The sequence below is a fragment of the Colletes latitarsis genome, chromosome 11 (assembly GCF_051014445.1).
Source record: "Colletes latitarsis isolate SP2378_abdomen chromosome 11, iyColLati1, whole genome shotgun sequence".
NCBI classification, from domain to species: Eukaryota; Metazoa; Arthropoda; class Insecta; order Hymenoptera; family Colletidae; genus Colletes; species Colletes latitarsis.
Window position 1 is genome coordinate 25,182,504 of NC_135144.1, and position 17,261 is coordinate 25,199,764.

A 17,261-nucleotide genomic window follows, 5' to 3' on the forward strand; every position below is an offset into this window, starting at 1 on the left:
CAATGAAGTCGGGTCAAGTGTGTAATTGAACTCGAGAAATGATTCTAAATTATAAACACTTGGGAATCCGTATGGTCGCGTATTTAGAAAAAAGGATGAAAACTAATAGTAGCTTATATGCATATAATAGTTTTATTAGTTCTAGATTTTTTTGTGGTGGTAATAGTATCAACTTTGACTGTTGCGTCATTATGGAACTAGAAAAATTAATTCTCAAGTTGAGATGTTCAGGGAAATAAATTTGGCTAGGACTTGTGAATTTTTCCAAGGTTACGAAAATAAGTACTAAAACAAATTTTAGGTTATGTAGCTTACAATGTGTTGATATGTTAGCTACCATGTTAGTTACTTTAAATATTATTTATTAAGACATTAAAAAGTGCTATTATTGCTAGCAGTACATATTAGAAATATTGTTAATACTATTCTAGTATCGAAAACGTTATACAGGGTGTTCGGCCACTCCTGGGAAAAATTTTAATGGGATATACTAGAGACCAAAATAAGACAAAAATCAAGAATATCAATTTGTTGATGGAGGCTTCGTTAAAAAGTTATTAACAATTAAATTCAAAAATTTCAAATCGCTCTGGAAAAATTATTTTCGGGTGTGGGGGTTAATTACAATTATTTTTGGTGAATGGACATACCCCCGAAATCCTACCCACTTTCTAGAAAAAAATTCGAGAAGGTGTGAAATTTTTCGACGGGAAAAAAAAATTTCAAATCGTTTTGGAAAAATTATTTTCGGTTGCGTGGGTCAATTACAATCATTTTCGGTCATTACACATACCCCCGAAATCCTACTCACTTTCGAGAAAAAAATTCGAGAAGGTGTGAAATTTTTCGACGGGGAAAAAAAATTTCAAATCGTTTTGGAAAAATTATTTTCAGGTGCGAGGGTCAATTACAATCATTTTTGGTGAATGGACATACCCCCGAAATCCTACCCACTTTCTAGAAAAAAATTCGAGAAGGTGTAAAATTTTTCGACGGAGAAAAAAATTTCAAATCGTTTTGGAAAAATTATTTTCATGTGCGAGGGTCAATTACAATCATTTTTGGTGAATAGACATACCCCGGAAATCTTGCTCATTTTCGAGAAAAAAATTCAGTAAGGGTGAAACTTTAAATGTTAATAACTTTTTAATAAAGCCTCCATCAAGAAATTGGTATTCTTGATTTTCGTCTTATTTTGGCCTCTAGAATCCCCCATTACAATTTTTCCCAGGCTATTGAACATCGAGAGGATAGTTTGTTAGGTTATGAGGTTTTATAATTAAGATGGAGTTTTTGGATGCTTGGTGATGCATGGCATGAGTGTATATTATATGCATGAGAGAATTGAATATAGTGCAATTTGGTAAACGAGCAATCGATTTAAAAATACTGTTTTTTGTTAACAAGTACATTGGGAAGGATCTAAAATTAGTGGTTGCAGTGTTTATAATAATGAACTATGCTTATACATTTTTTATTGATTTGTGAGAAACGTAATGTCAAGATCAAATCATTCACACGTTCTGCACACACGCCAAATGAGTTTTGATAGTCAGACGGGGAACACGATATCTGGTAATGGTATAACCAGCTGATTCGCAAGAAACCTTGAAAAGCACAGAGATAACAATTCGTCACCGCTAGCGTCTACCAGTTTCTCAATGATAAGCCGATAGATCGTAGATAACAGTTGTACTGGCCGTGACCAGTTCTCTGTCCCCGTGTTGAATCATACGATATAAATGATAAAAAAAACAGCTGAATGCACGCAATAAATTTCTATTAGTTTACATCATTCGGTTTCGTAATATAGACCAGCGATTAGAAATAAAACCCTAAAAAGGAAAGGTAATTTTCACGCCTGAAATATATAGACAATAATTTGTGTTATCTTTATTTTAATTCATTCGTAATTAAGTAGTATTTACAAAAGAATTTTTGTTTAGTATTCTTTGATTGCAATATTTAAAAAATGTAAATGTGAATATTTCACCTCTTTCTGTTTATCACATCATTTGCAAAACAGAGTGCAGTAAATATCATTTAATTATTAATATGGCGGATTCTGCTTGCTAATTTCATTTGCTAAGAATCTTTCTTTACAAAATATTTTTATATATGATATCATTACTTTATACGTAGTATTGAAAATTCAAACGATTATAATCGTAATTCTTCGTTCTTGATTATCTCGAGGAACAAAAGAATTTTGTTTATTTTCCTTCCCTATCTCAACATCTATCTCGTTCCTTGAACTTATCAAGATTTATTCTTTTCCTGGTAATAAAAATTACAAATATATCGAAGGAGCTTCAACAATTTTTCGTTTGTTAATTTTTTATGTTTAACTGTCGTTAAATTGTTAGTGTTCACAAGCACTAAAGAAAAGTTTTCTTTATTCTTAAAGAAAGGTTTCGATTTGCGTAAATAACCTCCTAATGTATAGGAAAAAAATAGTTCAGAATCTTATTTTCAATAACATATTTCGAAATCATTAAAATCGGAGTGCAGGACGTCTCCTGAAGTAAACAATTATCAATTTCCATTACTGTGTGGCGTCGTCTCCTATGCTCGCCGCTAGAGGGGTCGCGCTCTCACAAGCGCTCGACCGATCCCTAGTTGCTATACAGGGTGTTCGGCCACCCCTCGGAAAAATTCTAATGGGGGATTCTAGAGGCCAAAATAAGACGAAAATCAAGAATACCAATTTGTTGATGGAGGCTTCTTTAAAAAGTTATTAACGTTTAAAGTTCCGCTCGTTCTGAATTTTTTTCTCGAAACTGAGTAGGATTTCGGGTGTATGTCTATTCACCAAAAATGATTGTAATTGACCCCCATAACCGAAAATAATTTTTCCAGAGCGATTTGAAATTGTTGAATTTAATTGTTAATAACTTTTTAACGAAGGCTCCATCAACAAATTGGTATTCTTGATTTTCGTCTTATTTTGGCCTCTAGAATCCTCTATTAGAATTTTAACTGTATATGTATGTATAGTTTTGGAGGTATAGTAGTGCAAAGTTGCGACTTTTTAAATATGGATTTTTTTAGTCGTCTTTAATAAGTTCCTAGCAATTTAGCAGATTATCTTATTAATTTATTCCACTTTTTGAAGCTATGGTAAATAGCAATATAAAACCTATACATTTCTTCCCTTTTGCTAATGAAATAGTTATAGTATGTAAGATTCAATGATTCGGACACTTTAAATTTAACTATATTAACTATATTGTTTAATATTACGATAACTATTTGGCAAAAAGTATATGAAAAACATAAGCATAAAAAAACTATCAGTGACTATTCTCGACCAAAGTTCGATGCATATTTTTCATAAATAAAAGGGTCACCGACCACCATTTTACTCGTCGATACACATTTGATCTTATTGTTAGCCTAAACACTCCATCATCGACATACACAGTAATGTACACTTCTTACGAATAACACAATAGTACTAACTCTCTTTTCTTTCCTTTTCTGTCTTTTTATTTAGATTTTAAGTATTCGCCAGGTACACGTGCACTTGACTATTGTCTCGACTCGACAAATTTTGTCATAAATTACTGTTTCGACTCAGCTTTATGTTTATAAACGTTCCCAACGATACGAATTGTTTTTATGTTATTTTTACGATCTTACCTTTCTCGCATTATTTACCAGGTTGGATTGGTCATAGTGGAACAATAAGCTCGGCCACCACGCCTTCCTGACCTAACCTCGCCCGACTTTTTTTACGAAGTTACATTAAATTAATTGTGTATTCCGAAGAAATAACAAGCGTCGAGCAATTATAAGAAAAGGTTAGCTTAGCGTTTGACAAATTAAAACAGTAAAATACACTAGAAAGCGTTCGTAACAAAAGCAAAAAGAGAATTGTGTATTCGGCAAAGTGGTCGACATTTACAACAATTCCTAAAATAAAAAATGTATCATACGCCTTTAAAACTACGTGCATGCATACTCGACAAATAAAAGTCGTTTTATTGGAAAAAGAAAACTCGTATAAAAAAATATTATTCGATGTTTTTTACTTATTTTTTCAAGTAGAACCACACTATTATCAATTGTCCTCCTAATTATCAAACATCCTGTATAACTTAACGATTATATCCTCGTCCGTAAAAATTATAAATTATAACATTGATTTTGTAAAAAAATACACACAGTACCGAATGTTTCTAAATAAATTATTTGTAACTAATAATGTTGTATTTGCACAACAAAATTTAAATCATAACATTAAATAAACTGTACGAAGTGTTATTAAGCGTTCGTTTCCGCCATTTTGTTAATTTCATTAATACGAACGATACGAATTCTCTTTTTATTTATTCAACGTTATCGTTCTAGTGTTTGCTTGTTTAAACAATTTTGTCGACTCGATTTCATAAAAAATTTCAGTTCGTTTAAAAGATTCAATCAACTTTATTATGGAATAACAATTTAGTCGCGATTGATTACTGGACGAATACTTTTTACATGCGGTATACGAAGTTTCGCAGTTGCTTAGTTTTAGTTTGACGAATAGGCGTTAGTGTGATTTATACATGTCGGATTCGAGAAGCCCGTAGGGGTTCACGTGCACGACAGCGTGTATTACGAAAACAGCGACACGGACGGAAGCGTGCGAATCACGTGAATGGCTACAGAGGTTGGAGGTTATGTGGTGCACCATATACATGAATTCTGCATAAGTATATCTCTGCGATGCTGAGTAGGAGTGTACGCGTACCTCTCGAGAGAACTTGAAAGACAGATGGGGAAAGGCTCGCGGTCTTTAACCCATTTTCATCAGGGTCGTCCTCTTCGGTAGAATCGTTAGGCGAATCTCCGCAAGTGCAACATTATCAACGAGGATATTTTGGAACAGCGAAGCTCTTCCTAACCATTTCTTAAGGGGTCTTCCGGTTTCCGAGACGAGAAAAAAGCACTTTCCAAGTCATTTTTTCCGAAGAAACCGTAGGACTTTTTAATGTTTAAAAATTTTACATTCTATATTCTTCTATAATGGTATATATATAATCTTTGGAACTGTGGGTGTCTCGACCTCCTATGCTCGCCACCAGAGGGGGTCGCGCTCTCCCAAGTGGTCGATCGACCCCCCTCTGGTTACTATACAGAGTGTTCGGCCACCCTCGGGAAAAATTTTAATGGGGGATTCTAGAGGCCAAAATAAGACGAAAATCAAGAATACCAATTTGTTGATGGAGGCTTCGTTGAAAAGTTATTAACAATTAAATTCAACAATTTCAAATCGTTCTGGAAAAATTATTTTCGATTACGGGGGTCAATTATAATCATTTTTGATGAATACACATACCCCCGAAATCCTATCCACTTTCGAGAAAAAAAATCGAGAAGGTGTGAAATTTTTCGGCGAAAAAAAAGTTTTTCAAATCGTTCTGGAAAAATTAGTTTCGTTTGCAGGGATCAATTACAATCATTTTTTGTGAATAGACATATCTCCGAAATCCTGCGCATTTTCGAGTAAAAAATTCGAGAAGGTGTGAAATTTTTCGACGAAATTCAAATATTTCAAATCATTCTGAAAAAAATATTGTTAGCTGTGGGGGTCAATTGCAATCATTTTTCGTGAATAGACATACTCTTGAAATCTTGCGCATTTTCGAGTAAAAAATTCCAGAAGGTGTGAAATTTTTCGACGAAATTAAAATATTTTAAATCGTTCTGAAAAAAATATTGTTAGCTGTGGGGGTCAATTGCAATCATTTTTCGTGAATAGACATACTCTTGAAATCTTGCGCATTTTCGAGTAAAAAATTCCAGAAGGTGTGAAATTTTTCGACGAAATTAAAATATTTCAAATCGTTCTGAAAAAAATATTGTTAGCTGTGGGGGTCAATAACAATCATTTTTGGTGAATACACATACCCCCAAAATCCTATCCACTTTCGAGAAAAAAAATCGAGAAGGTGTGAAATTTTTCGACGAAATTAAAATATTTCAAATCGTTCTGAAAAAAATATTGTTAGCTGTGGGGGTCAATTGCAATCATTTTTGGTCAACAGACATACCCCCGAAATCCTACTCAGTTTCGAGTAAAAAATTCGAGAAGTTGTGAAATTTTTCGACGAAATTAAAATATTTCAAATCGTTCTGAAAAAAATATTGTTAGCAGTGGGGCTCAATTGCAATCATTTTTTGTGAATAGACATACCCCCGAAATTCTATCCACTTTCGAGAAAAAAAATCGAGGTGAGAAATTTTTCGGCGAAAAAAAAAAATTTCAAATCGTTCTAAAATAATTATTTTCGGTTGCAGGGGTCAATAACAATCATTTTTGGTGAATAGACATACCCCCGAAATCCTACGCATTTTCGAGAAAAAAATTCCTTACCGAAACTCTAATTAGATGCCTAAATTTTTCAACGAAATTAAAATATTTCAAATCGTTCTGAAAAAAATATTGTTAGCTGTGGGGGTCAATTTCAATCATTTTTGGTGAATAGACATATCCCCGAAATCCTGCGCATTTTCGAGAAAAAAATTCATTACTCGCGGAACTTTAAACGTTACTAACTTTTTAACGAAGCCTCAATTAACAAATTGGTATTCTTGATTTCCGCGTTATTTTGGCCTCTAGAATCCCCCATTAAAATTTTTCCCAGGAACATCCTGTATATTATGCATTGGTTACAACGGTAAACCATAGTCAGATCATCCATAAGATACAATCCATAAAGAAGAAATGCAAAGTTGGGATTTTTGGTTAGGATTCTGGCGAAATTCGCCCGTGGCGCGCCGCGGACACAACAGAATGTTTCTGATTCGATTAATCTGATCCCACGTGACGAGCTGGGAATTACCTAGATGCGGTTGGCAGTTCAATGACTCGAGCCAAAGAAGGATAGTTCTCGCCGACCAGACACCGAGATTAATTTCGTCATACACGATCGTTCGGTGATACCAGCGGCTGTACAGCTTTCTTTCTATGCGCGTTAATAACCCTTAAATTGGTCGCTTTGTCGCCGGCGCCTATACAAACGGAACACAGGCGCGGATCGGAGATCGATCGACCGACGCGACCCACGACGCATCGTTCTTAGGCTTAGTAACGTACCGACCATCGCGCATTGCACGTCGCGACGCGTTCCTAGTCGGACGCACTTCTGCTCCTTTCCAGCGGCGAGGAAAGAGAGAGAGAAGAGGCACGGAACAACGAACGGACAGGAGAGTTTTCGGTTGATTGTAATCCGTTTTCATCGGGGTCGTGAGACAGTTCTCCGGTACAGACGAGGGACACGGAACAAAGAGGCTCGAAGGTAAGTCGCCTTCGAAAAATTTACTATTGTATTCGCCGGGTAGCGTTGCCGGCATTTGCGAATCCGAAACTACGAGTTTCCTTCGGCACTAGTGGCCTGGACGATAATAGATGATACATACACAGAGCCACGCATACACGATGCCGTTGACTTTTCGTCGATCGATTCTTCTGCCGTCTCGATAATTTCCTGTGCGAAACTTGAGCTTTTCGATTCGATTTGTCGATTACAAGGGAACAGATCGTATTTTAAATTCGTCGAACGGCCACTTTCAAGAATGATCTTTGAGGTGCGTGAAGAAACTCGTAACTTTGTGTACGTTTCGTGCAGAAATACGATCCGACAACCGTTTCAAAAATAGACAGTGATAGTGACCTATGCCTAGTTCCATTCTACACGCTCGGGATAGTACGGTGTTCAAACGAATTGTAGATTTACTAACGTTAGGTGTCGTAAGAGCTTCGATTTTCCTAGTTTAACGTTCGTTGAAAATACTGTAGCGTTAATTGTTTTGGTTCATTTTCGAGAACTCAGTTGAAACGTGATCCTCTAATTGGTTCCATCAGCGTATTCTATACCGGGTGGCACATCTGAAAGACACCACTTTTATTATGTTTTCTAATTGGGATATGGCAAATGTTTCGATTTTTAAAATTAATATACGTGTATGTTTTTCAAATGAAAATACACGTTCTTTTCTCCTGTATGTTGTAGCTGATGTGTGTAATAATGTAAAGTTTAATTCGTCTTGGATACGAAAATTTTAAATCGAATTTTCGAGATTACTTTTCGAGATTATTAGATTTCGAGGTATTAGCAACAATCAGGGTTGTCATCTTATCACAATATAAAACCCAGAGTGTCATAAATTTCATCCGCTAGATTGCAATAATAACGCGGAAACGGAAAAAGCAAAATAAAGAACAAAGATCGTTCTTTTATGCACAATTTTTCATAGATATATAAAAATATCAACTTTTAGTGTCGTATATAAGAAAAAAATATTTACGTTATATTAAAATGATATCTTTTTACTAAAAATAGTACGTTCCGACATTTTCTTTTATCTGGTTTCACGAAGAAAAGTAATGAAACTTTTTAGAGTTTGTTACAATTTAATTTTGTACAAACTTTAGTTTTTAATAACTTTATCAGTATTCTTTTTGTTTTGTCGTTTCAAACGTTTTTCATAAAGACTTGTTCGATATAACTATTATTACGTGGTATAGCTAATATAGATATATTCTTTTTGCACTGTATTTTTCTCAATTTGTATTTTTAAAAATTATTCTTAGTATAAAGTCGGTCTTCCAATAAAATGCATTATATTTCTAGTTAAATTTGGAACTCAGAGGTTTATATTAAAACTTTGCGTATCTGTGGGCAATTCTGGCAATCGAAGTCGATTTGCGAGTGTAAATAAACATGTTTAATATCGCGCGACAAAAACAGTGTTCGAAGTAATGTCCTTTCGAAGACGATAGATTGGAGACGAACAACGACGCGATTATAGCGCCCTCTTGTTGATAGTACATATTTTAAAAATGATTTCGTATTTCCAGACCAAGGAATATGTAATATAACAAACGTGACGTCGACAACTTTGACAAAAATGAGTGAAAATTAAGTTTTCGAAATCATGAATCGTTCGATTCGAATAATTTGTAGGTTATGCGTTGTATAAAAAATTGTTTCATACAAAAGTTGCTGAGTTCCTGAGGGGACATTATACATTTAGCATAACTCTTTTCGTACCTGATGGCATTTCAGAGATCTGAGGGTCAATTTTTTAAATAGAGTGATTTCTTTTTTATTCGAAAATTCATGTCAATTTAGAGTAAAACTAATAATTAACGAGATATTTTATTTCGTTTCTGGAAAATTTGCAATTGTCTAAACGAAATAAAATATCTCTTTAACTATTGCATTCGTAAAAAAATGTATCATTCCGTTAAAAATGAAACATTGTTAACCTCCAAATCTTTGAAATATTTCTACCAACAAGAGAAACCCTGCAACTTTTAAATAAAAGAATTCCTTATTCAATTTATAATTTAAGAGTTATTTAAGGCGAGCATGTCAACTTTCTCACTTTATTTACGAAACTTTTTTTTTTTTAATAAAAAAAATTTGCGTTACGTTTAATTTAAACGATTCGAAATTGAGTTGTTTTCATCGATTCTGATTGATTGAGATTTTTTACGAATCACATATAAAAAATTTTAACTATATTGGATATCCTCTGGGGAAATTAAATGATCGGAAAACAGTCGAACTAATAGAATCGTACGTGGGACGTTTCATGACTTCGTATCATCCTTGCGTAGAGGCCATGCTACTCTGTATCGGTCCAGTTTTAGTATAAGCACTTTCGAAACGAGATTCAAATAACAACCTTTCTATTGTTTCCTGAAACTTAAGAATAATTCTGAGTTTACACGAGAACACTCGTTAAATGAAAATAGTAAATTTTGAGCTGCTAATATTTGCTTAAGAAATGACAATAAATATAAAGCAGTGATTAAATTTATTAAGGGGATTTTTTGGTCTAGAGACTTTCTGGTCATTTTCTTTGTCTTCTTTGGGAATTTTTTTTTTAAATCTGTAGATTGTTTCTCTACATATACAGGGTGTTCAGCCACCCGTGGGAAAAATTTTAATGGGCGATTCTAGAGGCCAAAATAAGACGAAAATCAAGAATACCAATTTGGTGATGGAGGCTTCGTTAAAAAGTTATTAACAATTAAATTCAACAATTTCAAATCGTTCTGGAAAAATTATTTTCGGCTGTAGGGATCAATTACAATCATTTTTGGTTAATACACATACCTTCGAAATCCTATTCACTTTCGAGAAAAAAAATCGGATAGGTGTTGAAATTTTTCGACAAAATTAAAAAATTTCAAATCGTTCTAAAAAAATTATTTTCGGTTGCAGGTGTCGATTACAATCATTTTTGGTCATTACACATTTCCCCGAAATCCTACGCATTTTCGAGAAAAAAATTCCTTACCGAAAATCTAATTAGGCGCCTAAATTTTCCGACGAAAAAAAAAAAATTTCAAATCGCTCTAAAAAAATTATTTTCGGTTGCAGGGGTCAATAACAATCATTTTTGGTGAATAGACATACCCCCGAAATCTTGCGCATTTTCGAGAAAAAAATTCAGTATGGTCGAAACTTTAAATGTTAATAACTTTTTAACGAAGTCTCCATCAACAAATTGGTATTCTTAATTTTCGTCTTATTTTGGGCTCTAGAATCCCCCATTAAAATTTTTCCCACGGTTGGTCGAACACCCTGTATTTGGTAATGTTTCACGAGTACAAGGTAGTTCTGTAATTAAAATAAAAAAAAATGTATCTTTATGGCTGCTATGATTTCAGTCATTCTGTTCATTTAAATGTAATGAATCAGAAAGCATTTTAATTAGTACGAATGCAGTTGTGGTTTGAACTAGGGAGAAACAAAAATAGAAATGGAAATATAAAATTTGCATTCGTTAGTTAAAAATAAAATATGTCGCGAGTCGGGGTCGGGCAAAATTTTATTCGAATGTTAAATACTCAATAAAGCCAAAGTGTAGTAATTTATTTGTGAAAGAACAATTAAATTTGTATTTTTCGTAAAATATTTTATTAAAATTTTCATTATTATTTACCGGTAAACAGTTACTTATCTTTCATTCGTTATTCTAAATTTACGTACAGATAAAAAATTGTAGCACGAATGAACTTCGTGTTTGAACGTATAGGAAGTCGAATTTGTTAAGAGTGGACGAGATTTATGCGTCGATAAGGCAGTTGTTTTTTGAGAAATCCTGCTCGTACCTCTTCGAACGAGTTTCAAAACTCACGATGCGACGCAATCGTTAAATTGATTAGTCATTCTGTTCCGTCACGTTTCCAATGAAGCGTCAGTAATACTCGACGACACTACACACTCGAGTGTGGATTATCTTGTACCGTTAAATTGATACTAATCGATTGGTGCGATATATCGCGGTACCCTAACACTGATTTAATTCGATGGATCATTCAAGCTCAATATTGACTGACTAATTTACGGTAATTTGCCATTATGTATACAGGTTGGATCATCGTACATTAAACCGTCGATTCTTAATTAAATTTTGATGTATCACAGATCAGATACAAGGCTGTCTGAAAACGTTTTCTGTATTTCAGTCAATGTACACGATTTAGAAAACGATCGAATGTGTTTCTCCTTAATTGTAAATCACGTGGCGGGGTCCAGCACACGTGAATCTTTTATGTAACCGAGCGCAAAGTCCCTATCGATCGTGAATCATTATCGAACGATTTCGAGAATGGTAACAGGCTTGGTAAGCTCCTTGTTTCTAATGCACATTCAGACTACGGGAAACGTGGTTGTAACTAGCAAAAACAGAAGAAAAATAACGAAAGATTACCATAGATTTTTACAAACAACATAATTATTATTATTCATAAATCCATACATCATTATATTTTTTTTAAATCATACTGTAATAGTATATGTATATATTTATATAAATACAGTATTATTCACCGATGTTACTCTCAAAATATGTGATCAAACACAATTATGCAATAAAAAATTGTGTAAACACAAAGCTCGCTTCCTAAATCTCAACAGAATTTCCACTCGGTAGAGAAACATTGTGCAGCTCAGCAATTTCGTTTTCATTTCTCTGAAGTGCAAAGAGAAACTATCATTTTTACGTTTTATCTCCGAATCGAGTTGCATTATAAACTCGAATAGTTTTTGCGAACGATCGTTCATCATAGTTAATCGTACCCGTGTATTCTAACGCAGTATAGAAAGGTGTCCTGCACGATGACGGTCTTAGGAACAAAATTACTCTGTCATTAAGTGCGGTATTCCACAGTCGCCTTCGAAACATACGTTCGTGACCACCGCGTACGCTACTCTGTGAATTATGCAAGCCAGAATAATTCTGTCACGTAATGCTCAATTCGCTTTCATTGCATATCTCATGCAATGGTACTATTCGTGTTCCTTTCACGGTCTAACAAACTATTCTAGGAAGAACTGCACCGTGCAACGGAGCGATTATATTTTCTACATTTTGTTTTACAGACTGTAAGATGGTGACGAAGTGCGACAATTTCAGTCTGAGTTGACGAGGGTTCGTTTCAGAAGAGGCTAGATCAACGTAACGGACGAAGGAGAGCAGAAACTAAAGCATCGTTGCAGCGAAACGTGTGAGAAGCAATCATGGATCCATTCTCATTGAGGTTAGTGTTATTACAGGATACATACATAAATTGTTGGGTAAAGGAAAAGAAACGTAAGACACAAGTTACAATTGCATAATATCAATACCCTCTGCTAAAAGGCAATATATCGATCTAGATAATGTAAAGCAGCATTAATTACTGAAGCATACCCAGCGCCATCTCGCGACGCACAAAGCAAAGCGACGAGAAGGGTGAAAAACCAAAGGCGGTGAACTGCTTCTTTCGTAACGGTCTTTATTCGACTGCATTCAGCAGAACGCCTGCTTCTACTCGAGAAGGTTTCGCTCTTCTCCCGTTTCCGAAACCGACACCTGTTATCTCTTAAACAAATACGTTCGTCACCCAACTGGTGACGATCGCGCCAACGTACGTTTACAATTTTAACATTGAAATGGAATACAGGGTGTTTGGCCCTGGGAAAAATTTTAATGGGGAATTTTAGGGGCCAAAATAAGACGAAAATCTAGAATACCAATTTGTTGATGGAGGCTTCGTTAAAAAGTTATTAACAATTAAATTGAAAAATTTCAAATCGTTTCGGAAAAATTATTTTCTGTTGCGGGGGTCAATTACAATCATTTTTGGTGGATAGACATACCCCCGAAATCTTGCGCATTTTCGAGAAAAAAATTCGAGAAGGTGTGCAATTTTTCGACGAAATTAAAATATTTCAAATCGTTCTGGAAAAAATATTGTTAGCTGTGGGGGTCAATAACAATCATTTTTGGTGGATAGACATACCCCCGAAATCTTGCGTATTTTCGAGTAAAAAATTCGAGAAGGTGTGCAATTTTTCGACGAAATGAAAATATTTCAAATCGTTCTGAAAAAAATATTGTTAGCTGTGGGGGTCAATAACAATCATTTTTGGTGGATAGACATACCCCCGAAATCTTGCGCATTTTCGAGTAAAAAATTCGAGAAGTTGTGCAATTTTTCGACGAAATTAAAATATTTCAAATCGTTCTGGAAAAAATATTGTTAGCTGTGGGGGTCAATAACAATCATTTTTGGTGGATAGACATACCCCCGAAATCTTGCGCATTTTCGAGAAAAAAATTCGAGAATGTGTGAAATTTTTCGACGAAATTAAAATATTTCAAATCGTTCTGAAAAAAATATTGTTAGCTGTGGGGGTCAATAACAATCATTTTTGGTGGTTAGACACACCCCCGAAATCTTGCGCATTTTCGAGAAAAAAATTCGAGAAGGTGTGAAATTTTTCGACGAAATTAAAATATTTCAAATCGTTCTGAAAAAAATATTGTTAGCTGTGGGGGTCAATTACAATCATTTTTGGTGGATAGACATACCCCCGAAATCTTGCGCATTTTCGAGAAAAAAATTCGAGAATGTGTGAAATTTTTCGACGAAATTAAAATATTTCAAATCGTTCTGAAAAAAATATTGTTAGCTGTGGGGGTCAATAACAATCATTTTTGGTGGATAGACATACCCCCAAAATGCTACTCACTTTCTAGAAAAAAATTCGAAAAGGTGTGCAATTTTTCGACAAAATTCAAAAATTTCAAATCGTTTTAAAAAAATTATTTTCGGTTGCAGGGGTCAATTATAATCATTTTTGGTTATTACACATACCCCTGAAATCCTACCCACTTTCGAGAAAAAAATTCTGTACAGGCAGAACTTCAAATGTTAATAACTTTTTAACGAAGCCTCCATCAACAAATTGGTATTCTTGATTTTCGTATTATTTTGGCCTCTAGAATCTCCCATTAAAATTTTTCCCAGGGATGGTCGAACACCCTATATAAAAATTGTATTCCCCGAATCAAACTATGGCGACAAAAATAGAGCAATGTTACCTGAACTTGTTGAAGAAAGATTTTCGAAAGGTGGTTCCCAGATACTTTTCCCTCTTTCTTTTGTCGCAAAAGGTACACCTTGCCGTGAATGTTTTGTGAGGGCATCCCTCAGGCATGGATTAAAAGGGGACTAAAAAGGGAGTTTCATCTTTCAATAGCCTTTATTTCTTTCAAATACTAAAGCAAGTTTTCGTAAATACTTAACAAATAAATTATTTTCGACTGGTTAATGTTCTTTCAATTAATCATTTTTTAAATCTTTATTTCAACGTATACTAATGGCTTGCAAATGTCAAAAAAGGGTGCCTAAGGATTCCTTGCTTTCAAAATAATATTAAAATATTATAAATTACGATTTTTTTTAAATGCCTCAATTTTAATTGTCGTTTCTTTTTCGAAATACAATTTGAAATATTCAAAAAGTTTGTTCGTGGACTTTTTTAACCGGAGCACACTATAATGTTGAAACTAACTATTTCGTTCGATTGATATAGACGATATTTATGAAAAAAGAATCAAACTTTTACGTTTTATGTCTCTGTAATGTGTAATAGGGTTTGAAACAATCATCGATTCGTGGGAGCAAGTGATGCAATAATAATTTGTTTGTTACGCGATAAAACAAATATTATGCTCAATTTATAAAATCTCTTTATCGTTATTTCCTGTTACAAAAAAGCATGAAGGCTAGTACATGTTCTCTTACATATATTTGGACATATTTTCCATTTTTTTATTTGTCCTCTCGTACTTCATATTTTCTTTTTGTCCTTGTAATCTCTTTGCGCTCCTTTAGAGGGGGCAACCGGGTGCAAATGATAAAAAATAACGGTTTTCTTTTTAAAAATACCTAACCGTCCCTCTGGTCACCGATTTTCTTATCGAGAGAACATCCCAAACGTTCTTCAAGTCAGAGCCTGAGAAAGCTTAAGCCGGGCATTCTATCAAAGGATCCCATTGGTGTAACTTGAGTCATTGTTCGTTGCCTCCGCCTGCATTGTGACCTTTCCGAACGCAAAGGCTATTGTATTACACAATATTCGTCACAATACGGACAGAGAATATTCGGCAATAAAAATTGTCTCTTTGTCGTCTATGGGACGTTTCTCTGGCACACCATAGAAACTGCATTCAAGCATTGAATTTAACTAACGATTCGTAACGGCGTTATTATCGAGCCACGTTATGTGTAAGTACAACCGGCCATACAGGATGTTCACGCTCTTACTAGCCAGTGAAAACTATTGTACTTAGAAAAAAATGAAAGAGGAAAAAGTTTTATGGTTTTTTATATAATCAATAGGACAGTGAATATCAATCTTGCACATATTACATTATTTTGCGAGAAATGAACGTGATCTTTAATTTTTTCTATGGAATGCTTTTAAAAATGCATTGCAATGAAAAAAAAATGCTTTTAAATGCTATGGAATAATTTTAAAAATTAAAGGTTACCTTCATTTCTCGCAAAATAATGTAAATATGCAAAATTGATGTACACTGTCCTAATGATTGCAAAAAGTTATAAAACTTCCTCTCTCGTTCCTTTTTAATCACAATAATTTTCGAAGAGAATCGCTGGAGAGTAATAGCGTGAACACCCTGTATAAAGTTCCACGTATGTACCTGCTTCGCTAATGGCTTTAATTATTTATTCTTTGTCGAGTTGTAATTTGAACTAACATTAGATACTGTTGGCTACGCGACCAGACGCGCCATTGTTTCTTGGAAAGTGGTTCTCAAAGCTACGATTCTACACTACGTATGACTTAGAGAAGAACCATCGTAAATTAAACCACGTGATTGAAAATAGACGAAAGGTCAGGAGGCTATATCCCGAATCGATGCAGCACAGAATTTATACGAGTCACGGTAGGCTTGTCGATCGAACTACGTAATTTAGATTTCGATGATTCTTTTATGTTGGAGGAATTAACATTGTCAAATTTTCCTCTCTCATTTAATGTTAGTCGGTCTTGATTTTTTTTTTTTTAACTATAGGTAGGCTATTGTGTATTAAGATTTTCTGGATATGTTTATTTATCTTATAAGTATGCACAGTAATTTTTTCATCGAGAAATATTACAAATTGGTGGCTATTGTAGTTTCGTGTTTAATAGCTTCGTTTACTTCCACCATTTCAGCCACGGTTAAATTTGATACAAAGGGGGAGAAAGTAAATAAAAATATAGCGAAACTTTAAATTCTGAATTTATATTTTTTAATTTTTTTCATGCGTTCAGCAGGTTAAAAAAAAAAAATAAAAAACTAGATCTTAAAATGTCTTGAGAAAAATGCATTTAAAATTTCTCTTAAAATTTGAAATTTAAGGACCACTGCTTGTGAACATTCTATATTACAGTTGCATATTTTGCAAATCATAAGTGTAGAAAGGTTAGAGAACACAGAGAAAAAGTTTCAGATGTAACAAGTAATAGTAAATATATTAAAAATTGTTGAATCGAAATGTTTTAAAAAATCGATTCTTTCGAAATTCTAGACTGCAGTAGCCACTAATACTTAAACGCATGGTTGGTAACCTAAGAAATATAAATTTCAAATCTAGCCTACTATGCATCGGTGTGATGAAAAATTCAGCGAATGATATTGTCTGTCGTAACGACGCGCATTATTGTGATTTCTCGACTGTCCTTGGAAGTAGAACCTAAACGAATCTGATCGGAATATTTTGAATATTTTTTTTTGATCATACTGTATGATCAAGTCAGGAAAAAGTTAGTCGTAGGTTATAACTGCAAGAATAAAGTTTTTGTAGCATATGTTATAGGATTAGAATTTTATTACAATAAAAACGACGCATCTACTTTTTAGGTTATGTTTAATATCGCACGAATCGTTGCATACATGTTACAGAACTCTATTCG

The 17,261-nt window shown here is 34.1% G+C and overlaps 1 protein-coding gene and 1 non-coding gene across 3 annotated transcripts in view; one reads left to right on the plus strand and one right to left on the minus strand.

Moving 5' to 3' along the window:
* The window catches only part of LOC143348276 (facilitated trehalose transporter Tret1), a 59,042-nt gene that overhangs the window by 24,060 nt on the left and 17,721 nt on the right, over window positions 1-17,261 (plus strand). The window contains exons 1-2 of one of the 2 annotated variants that reach the window (XM_076778315.1): window positions 7,065-7,286; window positions 12,390-12,547. In XM_076778315.1, the coding sequence (XP_076634430.1) occupies window positions 12,528-12,547 (20 nt within the window). In that variant the 5' untranslated portion in view covers window positions 7,065-7,286; window positions 12,390-12,527. Of the gene's footprint in view, window positions 1-7,064; window positions 7,287-12,389; window positions 12,548-17,261 lie in introns of those variants that run through there. The other variant, XM_076778316.1, reaches the window with a different exon arrangement.
* LOC143348670 (U6 spliceosomal RNA) lies at window positions 9,569-9,668 on the minus strand. Its single transcript, XR_013080814.1, has one exon. It is a non-coding gene; the product is annotated as a U6 spliceosomal RNA (small nuclear RNA).